This window comes from Triplophysa dalaica, chromosome 23 (assembly GCF_015846415.1).
Source record: "Triplophysa dalaica isolate WHDGS20190420 chromosome 23, ASM1584641v1, whole genome shotgun sequence".
Taxonomy (NCBI): Eukaryota; Metazoa; Chordata; class Actinopteri; order Cypriniformes; family Nemacheilidae; genus Triplophysa; species Triplophysa dalaica.
This window is the reverse complement of record NC_079564.1, coordinates 4,282,841-4,300,266: the sequence shown is the minus strand read 5'-3', so window position 1 is coordinate 4,300,266 and position 17,426 is coordinate 4,282,841. Positions and strand designations below refer to the sequence as shown.

The 17,426-nt window shown below is 39.1% G+C and overlaps 2 protein-coding genes across 6 annotated transcripts in view; both read right to left on the bottom strand.

The window, feature by feature from the left end:
- The window catches only part of ntng1a (netrin g1a), a 77,099-nt gene extending 70,123 nt beyond the window's left edge, over nucleotides 1–6,976 (bottom strand). For 4 of the 5 annotated variants that reach the window (XM_056737745.1, XM_056737742.1, XM_056737746.1 and 1 more), the window contains exon 1: nucleotides 4,528–5,176. The gene's annotated coding sequence lies outside the window, so the exon portion shown is untranslated. Of the gene's footprint in view, nucleotides 1–4,527; nucleotides 5,177–6,847 lie in introns of those variants that run through there. The other variant, XM_056737743.1, reaches the window with a different exon arrangement.
- Nucleotides 6,977–8,362: 1,386 nt separating this feature from the next.
- On the bottom strand, nucleotides 8,363–11,852 carry prmt6 (protein arginine methyltransferase 6). The gene has a single exon (XM_056738319.1). It carries the CDS (start codon nucleotides 11,820–11,822, stop codon nucleotides 10,755–10,757), a length of 1,068 nt encoding a protein of 355 aa, XP_056594297.1. The 5' UTR covers nucleotides 11,823–11,852; the 3' UTR covers nucleotides 8,363–10,754.
- Between the last annotated feature and the right edge of the window lie 5,574 nt (nucleotides 11,853–17,426).

The window sequence follows — 17,426 nt, the reverse complement described above, 5'->3', positions numbered from 1 at the left end:
CAAGTGCACTTAAGGCCCTTCATCCGAGTTATCTTCATTCTCATGATCTTATTGTCCTGCATACAGATCTCATCCGAGCTTTCATTCAGTCTCAATGGTCCGCTGGTTTCTCTGAATCTCTAATAACACAAAAACTCAGTGTGGGAAGAAATGTATAAAAGTTCTGCCCTTATGTGCTGATTCAGAATAATATTAAACAAAAAAGCGAAGCACTATTATATAGGGTCAAAATAAAACTGTACTTGTGAGATCTTTGCTTGTTTTTTTAAGCTTGATTTCAGGCTTCTTCAAAAAAAAAAAACTTAAAGGAGGAATCTTATTGGCTCGTGAATGTCTTGCTTTGTTTTTAATAGACACTATTAAAGTAAATTTATGTTTTTACATTACGATCTTCTGAGCTTTGACATCATGACATCTGCGGATTTTCTTCTTTCTTGTCTGTTTAAGATTTTGTGTATGAGGAAAGGGGTACAGTATGAAATATGAAGATCTTTCAATAACCTTATCTCGTTTTAACACATATCTGAAGCCAAATGCAACGTGTCAGATTCAATCTGCTTGCAATCCTTTGGCTTTCCAGTAAGAGCAATCGATTCAGAGCTGTTAGAGTCGTCTATGCACGTTTGGCAAAATCACAGTTTCTGCACAGCATAGCTCCAAAACGAAGAGAGAGCAAAGGTTGCCAGTTCCCCCTGATGGAGGCTGGCAGGGGGATAATTGACGACGACTTACCAAATGCTCTGAACGCAGGGGCCAGGAGCATTTTAGTGCTTGTTAATCAGTCTGTCCAGTCGATACAGCTGCTGACCCCACACTCGTTCCGTCACAAGCCCCACAGTGATCAATTAACCTTGTGTGCCCCAAAAGAGGCGGGGCGGCGAGTGAGATTACAGCGCAGCCTCACAGCAGACCAGCCTCAGACGAGAGCACTGTGCATGAGCTCTGCTCTGCCGAGAATAATCTAGTGGGTTAAAGATAATTTACACAATTGCTGTCACTGTAAAATTACCAAACAGGGAGTTGAGAGGGGTTGTGTGTAATGGACCATAATTCCTAATTGGGAAAACGCGGAGCATGAAATCACAGTCAAATTGTTGTTCAAAACTGCCTGTTTAAAGACTAAATAATAGGGCGTTTGGTGCCAACGGAATACAGAATATTTATTTTAATTAATTGCTGACAACAAAGCTGTATTTAAACTTTAATACTTTATTACTTTTATTTAAAACTTTAATTTAAAACATCCCATACAGACTATTCTTCCATTCACATTATTTTCCACCTCATTGGCTCAGACATTTGACCTATGGATTAATCTAAATGAATACTGGCAGCACTGGTAAAGGTCAGTTTTTTTTAAGAATCTTGTAAATTAAAGTATGACCAAGTCCTATTAAAACTCATCACATCCATCACAATGACCATTATCCAGGGCTATGGATGGAGGATCTGATTAGATCCCATAGATTTAATAAGGACAGAGCGAGGAGAGAGAAAGACATTTGGACCAAAATGACGTTTTAGACAAAAGGAGTGGGTGCTATTGGGAGGGGAAAATCTCTTAACGGTTGTTATGTTGAAGGTGGGGAAAATGAGGGGCAATAAAATGAAACAAACTACCTCCGGACATCTGTGGAATATTGCACAGAGTATACAGAACTACAAGACTTCACCAGACAGGTCCAGTAAAAGTGCAACCAAAGAGAGACGGATACACTGAGAGAGAAAGACTGAGGGAAAAGATGGTGTAATGGGCCATTAGAGAAACCAGGAGGATAAATGTCTAGGGCACATTAAAGATCACACATGCCCGCTTGTTATCACTTTCTACGATCCACATTCGAGTCCCCTTAATTATTCTGCCTCTGGTGAGGGGTGGGTGGCTGGCACACAGCGTGGGATGTATACTGATAGAAAAAACGGGATTTGAGGCAGGTCACCTTCTATAACATCTTTCAAACATGAGCACCTGATGAGAGGATTCACTAATAATTCCACCATAACAGAGCTTGAACCTTATAGATACAGTCATAAAGGGTTGTGTACTTGGGATGTGTACATCTCAAAAGTAAAAGAAATAGTAATCATGTAAGTTATATGTGTTAAATTCAATCTATTATCTTTGCCCCAGGGTGTGCTCTGTGACAATATCCATCAACAAAACAACATCGACATGGCAAATATCTATCACCCACAAACATTTTGATACACAGATGTAGGTTTCTATGTAGTTTTGGACAACGGCAAATACGTTTTTTTATTTTATTTTTATAAATCACAGGTCTTTAACAGAACCAGGATGAACTCAAATCATATGTTTTCAGTTCGGTTCATCCCATGGGGAATTGAAGCATGCCTGCACATCTTAAACACAAAAAAAGCATAGTGGACTGCTGATACACTAAGACACCAGACTTGCCAGAGCAGATACTCGCCAGATGTCAACTTGTTTTGCTTTATTATACATCAGATTCCATAATGCAAATCTCTCTCTAAAACCCTCCATTCCCTTACCAAATTTCTCGGTCTGTCATTTGTGTCTCGGCCGGTGATATAAAGGGAGGTGTGGCGCTCGACGAGATCTGTGCTATTGCAGCATCTTGGGATTTCTGCACCCGCCTGCACAGGATCAGTGATTCTAACATAAACAGTCTGCCAATATGACGGGTCTCATAAATAAACATTCAGTGCAGCAGGGAGTGAACATGTTTTCCCTAAACATGACAGCCCAACACATACACTCACAGAGTCTGATGATCTCTGCTCTAATCCAGACTTATCCACTGCAGAACTATATCCACCCTGACGTGTCAACTCTCGTCACATTCATGTCTGCGATCTTTCTTTTATCATAATGTGTGGCAATCGTGAATAAAAAGCATCATCAATGCGCGGGTTTGTCTGCACTCCATTAGTGCCACTGAACCTGGCAGACCTCCTATCCCATAATGCAATCTGATGGTTGTCAGCAGACAGGTCCCTGGCCTCAGAAGAAAAGAATCTCCCTGAGCGAAGCTGCTAAACCAAGCTTGACTTCTCTCTCTCCTTCTCTTTATTCTCTCTTCCTCTCTCCTTCTTTCATTTCCTTCCTGTCTCGTCAGAATGTTCTGTCACTTTCTGTTCATGTGTGAAGGCACAGGCTGCTTGACAGGGCGACTCTCTGCAATGGCATTTGTGTCGTGCAGCTTGGCTTCAGGGGTGTGTTTCTCAATCTCCACACACAAAAGCCCCTATAAGAAGACTGCTGTCACAGACCCTTCTCCCTACAATTCCCAAACACTCATGACATCACCCCGCACTGCCAGACACACACTTTGCTGTGACATCGGAACATGTTATGCATTATTAAATATACTTTTCCTAAAAGGCTGCTGTAGCAAACAGTTTTCGTTGCGATATGTCAGGCTGCTCAAAATATCACACTGGAGAATGAAGCTTGAAATCTTTATCTTGGGATCTAGAGAATCATTATGCATTGAACTATAGTCATTCAAGCAGTTCAAGTGCTTGATTTTTTCTTTTCTTGTACTTAAATTATCGCTACTCATAAATCTGCCGTCAATATGACACAAATTCTGATGATAGCTGAAACAATAAGATCAGTTCACTGACTAAATGCACATATAATATAAACTACGCTCATGCAACATCTACTCATACACCATTGTTTTTAGACAGATACTGTAAGTCAATGTTTAATTTGTATAGATTCAAAACAGTTTTGATGAAAAACTTGATTTGAAAATAGTATACGTTTTGACTTCGGACCCTTGGAGAGATCAAGTCTAAAAACAAGAAACTCCATAAAATTATAGTAATAAATAATTAAACCGTTGGTAATTTAATTGAGCTGTTCAATTGAGGGTTTTAAGTATGATCACAATGTAGCCTGTAATATATTTCACAAAATACATTTAATTCATTTAAATTAATACATATCATTCTGATTTTTAATCAAATGTTTCAAAATGTGTCATTAAAACATAAGAATGAAAAAAAGTTGAGGACAAATTTCTGGACAATTCAGCTGGTGTTGGTAGAAGTATTGCTACTTTGTCGTGTTCATTCACTCTATGACTTGACCGAAATAGTCTAAGCGTCTTTCTATTTCACAAAGTGGTTAACTATGACCGATTAAAACAAATTAGTGCATATCAGGTAAGAGTTGACCGTGCGTCAACGCAAAATGCACATAAGACAATAAAACACAATACCGCCACAAGGAGGCGCTTGCATTCATATTCAGTAATAGACGCTTGACAGCTTTTCACTGTCCAAGGTGCTGAAACCCTTTTCCCGCATACATTTTCTAGTTTTTTATAGGCTAACAAATATAACCTATGTATGTTATAGATTCAAATAAGAGTAAATTAATTCACACACTGTTGTTAACCGAAAATCAAGACTAAGAAAGTTAAACATGCCGAAACCACAGCAGACCCCACAAGTAAATTACGAACTCAATTGCGGTCGCACAGCACCTCAAATATTCACACAAGCCGGCTGAAACTTAGAACACATACTCACGTTATTGAGATTCGATGTGATGGGTCCCGCGGAGGGCTGCGTGTTCAACAAGTTCATGAATGACCATTCGGCATCCTCTTAAAGAAGCCCGTGTTAATCTTAACGTGATGAGTTCGGGAAAAAAACGAAATCCCCCCACCTCCAACCGAACTAAACGGGCTGACTAAACACAGTGGCTGGAAAGGCGTCTGTCAGTCTTTCATCATGTCGCGTGCCACATCACTCAAGCGCGAGACGTTACAGAAGCGAGTATCTCTGAGGCAAACTTTGAAGGGAAAAACGACGAATGATCATCCAAAGCGCATTTTCAGCACCGAGAAAAGAAGCGCCAATTCAATTTCTCTGAGTCCCAAACAGTGCAAACTCACAAATCCCACAAGATCTCTTTCTCCATCGTCTTTCTTTTGCAAGTGATACGACAAGCACCTCAGAAGCAAAAACCGTCCTCAATAAACTTTGAATAGCCGAGTGTCCGTCACTCCTGTTTTCAACCGCCCTATATCCAAAATAACCAAGAGCCTCCTCGCTTGATGGTGGAGATAAGAAATCAGTTATTTTTTCCTTGACGTTTCGATCAGTCAGTCGAGCCGGACACGAACGACACCAATTAGCCCAGATGAGCGTCCGCGATTCCCCCTCGTGCGCATTCCCTCACGCGTTTATACCGCGAGCGTTAGGCGGGAAATGATGGCAGGGGAAGATTACGCACTTGGACACTCTACGCACACTCTCTGCCTTTACACATCCACTCAACCCTCACTGTTTTCTGTTCATCCTCCCCCTCTCTTTCTTTCTCTTGACAGTGTTAAACTCAGATGGGACTTCAGCAAAGGATTAAACGGGACAGAAAATACAGCCTCCTATTTCTTGTATGTTTGACAAATATAAGTCTCCTAACAAAATACTAAATAGGGCACGCCATCCGCAGGGTCCTAAAGGTAGCATGTATTTTATTAAAATCCATTGAAACTTCCTATTTATCTGTTTATAGTTTATGTGCACAGTACCAAGGTACAATCTTGAAGAAAAGTATACACCCATTGCATTATTTGGGATACGATCATGATCACTCACTAGCTGATATTTCCTGTAAACGAATAAAATATGTAATATCACAAAAGTCATATATTTTATTCTTAAAGTCAAATTAATTAATTTATGAATCATACTAACTTTTCAAAACAATGCCATTAAGTCTACAGACACATTAATAAGTGTGCAGACGTTTGAACATGTGAGCAGCCCTGTGCAGGGAATACAGAAAAAAGAGACAAAGAGGGACCTTACTAAGAAAGTAAATGCCATAAAAATGTATTTGCTTTAACCTAGTTCAGAAATGAATATTCTGGCATAAATACAACCAATGGCTCCATTTCTAGAACTGAAGAGGAAATGTTATAGAAAGGTGATGGATTTTGGCTATGAATGAAGCTGGGGTAGTCTTTAAAATAAATCAAAGCAGGAAAAGTATCCAAATATAAGTAGAAAATGTTTATCTCCACTGTCTGGATGCTCTATACAGTTACATTATATGTGATGCCATTCAGGCCGATGTTCTAATTTAAGAAAAGGTGTAAAAAAGTTGTTTTTATTTTTTGTTTCACAAAGAACAGCAAATATACATGTTCTTGGTTACCTACGCACATAATTAGCTAATAGCAATCCAAAGACAGGATTTATCAAATGAATATCTTATCAGTTTTGGGTGTAATCAACTAAATGTTGCAACACATTAGAAACATTAGTGAGCACTGAATGCTATGTAAAATAGCTAGTGAGAACTACTTATGTAATGAAGAGAGGAATTCAAAGCTTGATCATTTATGTAACGTCTGTCAGAAAGACTTTTATAGAGTGACCAATGACATTACATTATTTTCCAATGTCCTGACATATGCAAGGTAGTTGTGCTTCTCCTTTCAGCAGATGGGTAATGTGTTCAAACATATTATAAAAAGAAATTAAAATCTCACCAAAGAGTTTCACACCGGACAGGTCCACTGAAACAGGCAGGTTTTCGTAAATATACAGCGAGAGTCACAAGTGCGCAAAAAGGACAATGTAGAATTTACGCACTGCAGGCAGAGGACAATATAATCATCCATTCAGAAAAACAGCAGGTCCGTATACCACATGACTCATACTATATTATAATCGCGTTTTTTTTTTCAAAAACGATGTCTTTCAAAGCCAGCAAGTCATGATTAATTCACATTGCAACGTCGATCCCACACAATACCCAACGCACATCAAAAGTTTGGAGAGACGCACCCATTACACACGCATGCATTGAAATAAAAAAAATCCTCACTGATCTCACCTTTTCTCAAAAGCGTTACTCCAAAGTTTCAATCCGAACAGTGCGACGAGATCTCATGTAGCGCACTGATATTTGACGGGTTTGAATCGGGTCATCTTGGAGACGCGCAGGTGCGGAGCTGAACTCAGAGGCGACCACTCCTGTCCTCGGCTCCGGGAGAATGGTGGTCTGATCGAAGGCACAAATGGCACTTCAGCGAGTCAAACAACTCAGCAAACAAATGCGACGGCGGGCAAACTTGCCGGCTTCGTTTTGCTGAAGCCTTCTTTTCTTTCGGGTGGATGTATGTGAGATGGTTAAAGTGGAATTATCAACATGTGGCGGATCGTCGTGGTTGCGAGTTATTTAAAGAGTATGGGTAATGTAGGCTAGCATGTCAGGGAATTCATTACAATAATTGTAATACTATCAACGATGTAAAAAAATATATATATTGCTAATTGCGCAATATTTGGATATCCGATTGATGTTTGAAAATAAAAGCTAGAATTTTTCCACTTGCTAATGAATTCAATAACAAATGCACCATGCTTGTTTATTGCAGTAATATTCTATTCTATTCTATTAAATGGGCCTTTAAGTGAAAATACCCCATGTACAAGTTTGTCACTAAAGAACACTTGAAAAGAAAACCAAAACCTTGCTGACAAGAATTAATTTAAGATTGCCAAGATTTATAAAGTTATTCTGAATACCCTGTTAAATTTATTCTGTGTGAAATGATGTATAAATCCTTGATAACAATTGTTTATACAATAGTGACTGTAATATATTTGATTCATTTTTCATTTATTTACACTTCTGAACATAACATTCATTTCAGAACAATCTGACTATTCAAGAAAGTTTTATAAATTACTTGTTCTACTTGCATTATCTGTGTCAAGGTTTGGATTTGCACCTGCTACCTTAAATAAGTGATGGAGAATAAAATAAAATATTCAACTCAGTGATATCCCTTTAATTGGAGTAATTTCCAAATAGTGAGTGAAAAAAACGAATTCAACTCTTAAAGTCAACTGACTTGTATCCTTTAGCTGTACAACACACACACAAAACATATACTGAATAGATCAATTTTCCAAATAATGCTGTCTTTTACAAGTAAATTGATATTGCATATGACCAGGTGTTGTGCGCCTCCAGTACATACATAAAAAAACAATTGATTTTCTTTCTTTCGAGAGCGAGCATATCCGCTGTATCTGTGCTTACTATTTCATATTCTGCACAGCTATGCATCTTAAAATCTATAGTGTTCAATACCTCGCTGGCTCTGCAGTTGACACAGACGGGCGACTCACGTGACTCCAACAGCCAGTAGCATTAGCCTGCATTTCCTTCTGTACTGTTAGAGCTATCAGTTATCTGAGAATTGATGACTGCCTCTCATGTGGCTCATCACTGTCTCTCAGATCTGACGAGAGTATTGAGTTTCATCTGTTGCGTCCAGCGCAAACCTGTCACATGGCAAGAAATATGAAGAGAAATCACTGTTCAGTGAGGCAATTCTAGTTGGTTTAACGCGTTTATTAAAAAGAAGGGAAAAGTCACATTTTTAACTAAAGGAAGCACATTTCTCCTGAATATAAATATCTAATTACTTTTTAGATTCTTTGAAACAGACTTCCCCAAACAGAAAAACCAAACTGAGCAAAAACAAAACATTAATGATCCATGACCACCAATTAAAACACATTTTTTAAAACGTACACTACAGTTTCTTTAAGATTTTCCCAAGAAATTCCCAAACAATAGTCATGAGAAATTTAGTGTAACGTTCAGATTTTGCATGAGCGCACAGAATTTGTATCAGAGTTTCATTGGGAGGTTAAATTATACACGATTCTCATGATCACACTATGCCGTCTTTATTTAAATCCATAAACTCTAACCATCTTGAACTTTTCCCCATAAGGCGACTTAAAGTAAAAGTTCACCCAAAAATGATAATTCTGTCATCATTTACTCACCCGCTTGTCATTTCAAACCTGTATGACTTTCTTTCTTCCACATACCAAAAGCGATGATATTTTACAGAATGTCGTTAACCAGCACCAATTCACTTGCATTGGTTTTGTGTCCATACAACAGAAGTGAATGGGTGCCGGCACTGTTCAGTTAGCAACATTCTTGAAAATATCTTATTTTGTATTCCGCAAAAGCAAGAAAGTCATACAGGTTTGAAATGACAAGAGGGTGAGTAAATTATGAAAGAATTTTCACTTTTGGGTAAACTATCCTTTTAATCATGAACCACTGCTGACTCTGAATTGAAATAGAAACTGCTAAAAAGTGTCATGACAGCAAATTCCCAACTAGCAGATGATGTTCCTCAAACTCAGATCTAATCATACACAACAAAGCCCACAAAAACCTCCAAACCCACCATTACATTTACATTTACATTTAGGCATTTGGCAGACGCTTTTATCCAAAGCGTCTTACATTGCTTTATCCTATACATTTTACATAGGCATATGCAATCCCCTGGGATCGAACCCACAACCTTGCGTTGTTAACGCAATGCTCTTACCACTGAGCTACAGGAAAGCATAAACATTATAATAACCCCTCATAATTAAAACCACCCATTTGGACTTCTGACTTCTTAAGTTCATTAAAATTATGTTTTAAATCACGTATGAGGACAGGTACGACCACATGAGACCTTCTGGCACTTGCCGGCATGAGGGCTGATTTTTACTATGGCAATGAAAGCAAACTGGCCTGCTAATGATAATTATGACAAATCGCAGCTTGGCCATGGAGATCCGCCCAGTGCCTTGGGATGTGGTCCTACAAATTAGGATTCGTCAATAACATGCTTGCAATTTGTCATCTCAAGAGATGTCAACAAATATTGGTTACTGTAAGTGGCAGGCAGCAAATGATTTCTCTTGGTTTATTTACAGTAACATCATTAGCATACCAAGGGATGTATTGGATAAAATGATATGCCTATGCGGATGAACCTCATCGGGGCTGTCTAGGAGACAGAGACGCTGCTTTGATTTAATCTGCTTGCAATCTACACGGCTATTAATAGAAGGACTCAAATAAGTAAATCTCATTCTTAAATACGGTAAGATATTTTGATTATTGATATTCGGGTCGTCTTCCATCCATCCGTTCTTTGAGGGTATACTGAACCCTCAAAGAACATCATTATTTTGCAGTCAAGTAACATTTCGGTACGTATCTAGTTTCTACACTATTTGGTAAATATTCTTCATATAAAGGCAACAGAAGTCATATAAAGTAGTTGTTTATCCTACTAGATGAATATGGTTATGGAACTGTTATTTCAATATTCCCAAATCACTTTATAGGTTAACACAAATTAACCTCAGTTACTACAGTGTTCATAGTGTAACCATGATATTTATAGTAAAACTTGCTTCCACTAAAAACACGATTATTGGATTTTACTATAATAAATGCATTGTTATTGTTCCTTTAAAGGTATAATGTAAACATATTTTTCATTCATATCCTACAGAGTTGAATCCTATTAGACTAATCCTCTGTGGCATAATTTAGCAGAACATACTTTGTTGATCTAACATCACTGGCATAGACCTTGGATCTATCATTAATGTTTTTAACTTTTTAAATCTTGAACTGTGAATGATTTGATCACTGTTACATCTGTTCCTCACGCCCATCCTCAACCCAGAGAGAAATGCTTTAATCTTTGAGTGAGGCTGCAAGACAAAATGCAAGCTTGTGTTTCTGCTATTTTAATAAGCAGTTTCAGAACATTTACAAGCGGTTTATTTTTCAACACTGTATGCTTGTAAACCCGAGACATTGAAGGTTTACAGTTCCCAAGTACAAATTCATGGTGAATGTGTCATTCTGTGCAACTTGGTGACCTTACTCTAACTAGTAAGAGGCAAATCTGTTATACCTCTAAAAATTGATCTGGAATAGAAAAAGCTTTGGACTTCTTTTTTTGGTCGCCTATGGCATAGTCCACACGGATGCATATGTGCCTAGAATTTTTCTCCGAGGGGTACAAACTGATCTCCCCTTCAACTTGAGTATCCTGCATCACATCCACCGGATCATCCAAGTACAGTACAGCTTGTTTCCAATGGGTCTCCGGTTTAAACGGAGATGTGGAGAGCACTATGGCCTTGTCATCTGCAGGAAAAGTGACCGTGAACCACACGCACAACGCGTGGATAGAGGACGACCCGAAGCACTCGCATCTGTACACGCCCCGCACATCCTTGAGCTGCTCGGGCGTGACCGTGTGCAAATCCAACTCGGCAAACTTGCACGGATGGGACAGCACGTCCTCCACCGTCACCGGACTAACGGTGATGTCGTTGTTCATGATGCACTTCCTGGCAAAGTCGGTCATGCAGGACATGTCCACACCGTATTGTCCTTCAACAGTGCTCCAAAAGTTCAGCCGGCCCTCCACCACCAGATCGTTAATGGGGGCGATGAAGAGATCCGCTTTGTGAGGTAATATGAGGCCACCGGGCTTCAGCCACTTGTCCCGTGCAAAGATCACAGAATTGAGCATGGACTCATGAAGGAGCGCGTACCCCATCCACTCGCTGACGATCACGTCCACCTGTTCGGGTAAATCGATCGCCTCGAGCCTCCCTTTAATCACTTCGATCTTGTCCTCCATCTGATTCAGTTTTACGATTCGCACAGCCTGATCTGCGATCGAGCTCGCCTCAACCGCGTAAACCTTCCTGGCACCTGCTTGGGCACAGAATAAACTAAGTACGCCGGTACCGGCACCCACATCCAGCACCACTTTCCCCTCAATAGACTTAGTGTTTTGAAAAATTCCAGTTCTGTACGCGTTGGTACGCACGGCGTCGGCGATCATTTCTTCGTGGATAGTTACATCGGAGTAGCTGTCAAAGTACATGTGGTCCTCCGTGCTCCTGTCTAATTTTCTTTTCTTAATGCCGTGCTGTGACATTTTTCCGACAAAGTTTACCATGCGTCTTTTTAATTTTAGCCGAAACTTCCGCAATCGAAGAAATGCATTGTGGGAGGTGTAGTGCCTAAACGCGTTCGCTTTTATGGAGAGAATGAGAGCTGGTTTTACAACGAACTACACTTCCCGCAAAATGTCATTTCTTCTTTGTGGGACGCGATGTGTTCGTTTAAAAACGTTTTATTTTTATATTTTAACGTGTTAATTAATGAGTAACGTTATTTAAAAGTAGGCAGTCAACGAAAGATATCTTATATTTTAATGATGTGACCAAATTAGAAGCTGTAACCTGCTAGACTGCTAGTTTTTGATTATGCAGGCTTTGCTTTTTTAAATAGAAAGGAGTTTTTGATTAAATGTCATCATATCTGTATTTGCACCAGTAACATTTTCTATGTCAGTCTGATAATAATTTGTTAGTATAATTCCTGAAAGGATACCAAGAATAATCTTTCACATTCTAATCAAGGTTCATAAATGCAACTAAAATGTGGCAGTAATACAATTCATGCTGTGGTTTATTTAACTTAAATGCTGCAAACACAGGCCCACCCCAATAAGTGGATTAAACATTTCTAGCATTGATGTCAGCCTCTCTGGCATAAGTTCCAGGACAGCTGTGAGACAAACTGCCCAGTTGTAGCCATACTGACATAACACCAGAGCACCGTCTGAGCCAAACCAGCATATTCCAGCATGATGGATAGCATGATCTGCTTTTAACCTTAATAAAATAGCACTGCCTCACCCTCGACTGTCACGCTCCCCGCACGCTAAAGGCTATTCACGGACAGCGGGCTATTCTTCCTAAATCCATGTGTTTTATGTTTTTTTCTGCTTTATCTATAGTGCCAAAAGTTCATGGTTAGATTATGAGATCAGGTCCTTTTTTACATTTTCCCCAAATTTAATTTATGGAGCAAAAAAGGGGGGAAATGGCCATTACACATATTGAGCATTTTATATTTCCTGAAACTGAAAAGTATAAATGTATACAGGGACAGATCATTTGAAGTAGCAGGACGAGAAAATGATTATGTACAGTTGTAATTGTAATAGGAGAAGCATGTTCAAAATACTAAAAGTAAAGAAATTGTGCCTCTGACATTAACTTCAGAACACGAATTTGTGCTTCACGTCTGCCTGCAGCGACTACACACACGGATAAAAATTACTAAGGAAGTTTCAAGGGTTATTAAAAAAAAAGAAAAATGTTTCAACACTAAAAGAAGTCATATGCAGTGTTATCGTTATCTTAAGCAGTCTACTCATTTTCTTTTAGTTATTAAAAAAACAGAATATTGTGCGCACCCGCCATCTCAATGTACAATTTAAACTTTTGGCGCTAAAGATCCTACGCACAACACGTGACATAATTAAACCAATACCTTTGAAAACAGCGGGGAGAACTGATTGGACGATCAACCAGAGTAACAAATCAACAATTCATTATTTTTTATTTTAAGCAATCAAAAATCCCTCATGGCTATGCTACTGGTCCAGCTACAGTTGCAAGGCCAAGGTCATGGGGTCAGTTGCTGGGAATGCGCGGATAAGCATAGGCCAAATGAGTAAATGTAGCGAATTGTGGTGCCAAAGGTATACAGTGTGAAATGATGCGATGCTAGAATGTCAACAGACAGCCAATCATAAACTGCCTCACTGCTCACCTCATTAAATATGCATGAACGTTGTAGGGCTGCACGGATCCTGATGTGTTAAGTTTCAGCATCCGAGGGAAACAGTTAAAATGTCAAAGGACGATAACAAACGTGGAGTGGATTAATTTACAAGATAGGGTGCAAGGGGGTAACAAAGGGTGCGTGCTTATGTACTTATTTGTCCAACCATGATATTAACCTCACGAATATAAGCTTCCCCGGCATTTGTACAACCTGACTATACCAGAAAATTTTCTAGGAGCAGATGCATGGAACAACATAACCTGTGATGTAGCGCATGGTTAAAGAAATTCAGCTACGTAAAGCGCATCTTTTTTGTAGCCTATACATGGAGTATATTATTTGTAATAGCATGCCTAACACAATTAAACTACAGGCAAGGCCACAAGAAGTGCTACTTTTATATTGTGTACACACAAGTAGAAATTGGGAACAAACTAGATCCAAAAACAGCACAAAACGGAGGGCACTGCATTCACGGAACACAGTATAAAAATAAATCATTTAAAAAAAGTGGTTCAATGACTTCTAAGGGGGCCTCAAGATGAGCAATATTTTAAAAATAAGAAATGTTTTTCCAATTAATATTAAGCGCTTAAATATTTTATTTGGTAGAAATTTTGAAGTTTTGTGGGAGGGGGCATTTGAATATTGTTGAATACAGTGGGGGGCCTTGGATTCAAAAAAGTTGAGAACCCCTGATTTAAAAGACACTTTCACATCATATTTTCTAAAAGCTGTGTTCTGCGAAACTCTATCTTCCTTTTTCTTTCTTGTTCTAACTGGTTCTCTTTTTTCATATCTCCCTGGGTACCAGCTTTAAACCCTTGCTACGATAACACACTTTATCCTGGAAATGTTTTTACACATTTTGAAATGACTGGAAAATAAAAAAGCATGTGTTTGCTCAGACATTGGCACCTGATCTCTCTTTAATTAAAAGCGCACATCACTGTTTGCCAATCTAAAGCACAGGCCCTGAGCTGAATGGTACAGGATAGACCGGCAACGCAGAAAGAGATTTTGCTCACTGGTCCTGAAACACATCTGGAAAGCCTGAGATAATTTCAGAGCGAAGAGACGATGGGCACCACGATGGGAAGACACTGGTTTTTCAACCATGGACACGACAGCGGAAAACCAAATCGTTTCGTACAATGAAGGATGTCCTGAAAACATTTGATAACGCAGCTCAAGCTGATTTTTCCAGGGCGGCTTGTGTTGTTTCCAATCCGGCTGCTGATTCTTGTTTGGTTGGATCAGTTAAGGATGAGGACATGCGATAAGTCTGTTGAAAGGATGAAGCTAGATGGGAGAGTCGCAATCAGAGCGGCGTATTGGTAGGTTGATTCAGTTGTAGCATTGCCACCCGGGCGGTACGAATCCGATTCGTATCTGCAAGAGCGAGAAAATTAACATCAGAGGAAGCAAACTGTCCGGCAGTCAGTCATTTTTAAGCTGAACAAACTCTATCGGTCTCATCTTTGTTAACCAATAATCAATATGCAATCACAATTCACCCTATCATCTTTCCAGTATAGGTTCCTGGTCTCATTGATTCATTGTTATTTATATCACTCACTCCTTAATGCAAAATGTTAGTCTTTTGCAATATCCTATCAAGTATTAATAACTAAAACATAACTAAAAAATTACAAGAGTTTGTTATAGTGGTACACTTTACAGGAGGTAATATCTCAGTAAACAGATTAATGACAAATGCACTAGATGTAAACACTCTTAAGTTGCCTCCAGAGGTAAATGGTTAAATTTGTGAATCACAAGATTTGAAAACTTTCACGAAATGTAAACTCGCATTGGAAAATGTTTTATAATGCATGTGTGTGTGTTGCGTTCCTCTTGGCAGCTGCTGTCGGGCTACGCATGCCTATGGGGAAATCCTTAGTGCTGACAGGACAACGAACCTGTCACCTGCCTGACCATCTTCTGCAGCTTTCCATCAGCATCAGGCCCGCAGGCAGCGCTGCCTGCCAATCTGCCCACTGTCACGCTGGCCCATTCAAAAACAAAACCCTTCTGAGAAATTAATATGTGATGCTCTGGCTGTGGATCGATTCCCGCACGATCAATGTGGAAGTGCCATGATATTTTACTCTCGTAGAGGCACATATTAGACAACAGCAGTTTATCGAAATCTGTGTTTTACTGAACATTGATTACGGCTGCAATCCATTTCAAACCGAAAGATGAATTTAAAGAATAAAGCAATGAAAAGAGATTATTTGGCTTTGAAACTAAAAACGGAATAAAATAACATACTTGTGTGGTGTTCAGGTGTGTGGGACTCATGTTAATGTATGGGAAAGAAAATGATGTGATTAAATAGTTTTTCAGCCACAGACATTAAATTTTAAGAAAAATACAATTTTTATCGGTTAAGATAAAACCTTAAAATCGCACCTCTACTCCTGCAAAGAAAATATATTTTGATTAATTGATAATGATTAGTAGTTTGTGTTTAGATAATAAATGTTTACTACTGTGAAAATGACTTTTGTATTTATAACACAAAAACATACACATACTGTACATGCATATATGTTTAGACAATATTTTGATGTATTTATTTATATTTACCAATAATAAAAATTAATACAATTTGGATGCGATTGGATCACGATTAATCGTTTGACAGGCCTAATATTTTCCCATACATGAACTGTCAATATATGAAATCCATCCATCCATCCATTTTCTACCGCTTATCCGAACAACCTCGGGTCACGGGGAGCCTGCGCCTATCTCAGGAGTCATCGGGCATCAAGGCAGGATACACCCTGGATGGAGTGCCAACCCATCGCAGGGCACACACACTAACTCATTCACTCACGCACTCACGCACTCACGCACTCACACACTCACACTCACACACTCACACACTCACACCCTACGGACAATTTTTCCAGAGATGCCAATCAACCTACCATGCATGTATTTGGACCAGGGGAGGAAACCGGAGTACCCGGAGGAAACCCCCGAGGCACGGGGAGAACATGCAAACTCCACACACACAAGTCGGAAGCGGGAATCGAACCCCCAACCCTGGAGGTGTGAGGCGAACGTGCTAACCACTAAGCCACCGTGCCCCCCGTATATATGAAATCATTCAATAAATATTTGAAAATATACAGGATAATAACCATTATCAGTATACTGCAATATGTTAAATACATTTGGGTATTTTAATATATTGAAAAATAGAAGCACATAAGTTTCACTACATGGAAATATATTTTCCAGTATGTTACCATATATTTTGTTTTATATCGCATGTTTTAATGCTGAATATAGATAGCAATGACCGCAACCACAAAACACACACACATAACCCCAACCAGCCACAACCACAGAAGGATCTCACTCACACTAAAACCCCATTATATGTTTTTCCAAAGACCTGCTCACTCTCTCCAAGAATCATCTGCAACACATTGGTACTTGATTACATTACTTAATATAAAGTGCATATATTAAATCAACAACAAGAAGACTGATACCACTTAAGGTTTCACATTATGTCAATCTAGCTGTGAAAAATCCTGGAAAGGTTTCAGGTAATCTGGGGATAACAGGCTTAAAATACATCCACGGGCTTGTCCAGACTTGATAAGCACATCTACTAATTGAATATTTATCTGAATATTACACAATATGACCCTGAATAGCTATCGGCTAGCTCTGAGCTAGTATGTTTAGTGTCTAGTATAATAAGCGTTTACATTTAGTAAGAGCTTTTATCCAAAATGACTTGTAATGCATTCAAGGAACGTGTTTGTTATTCTGTAAAAATGAATATGTCCCCTGGCCTGAACACAGAGACAAAACAGAGATTATTACCTCCGCCATGCCCTGGCATTTCATCATTAGAAGATATTTAAGAGATCTCGCCGGCTGAGCTCTTATC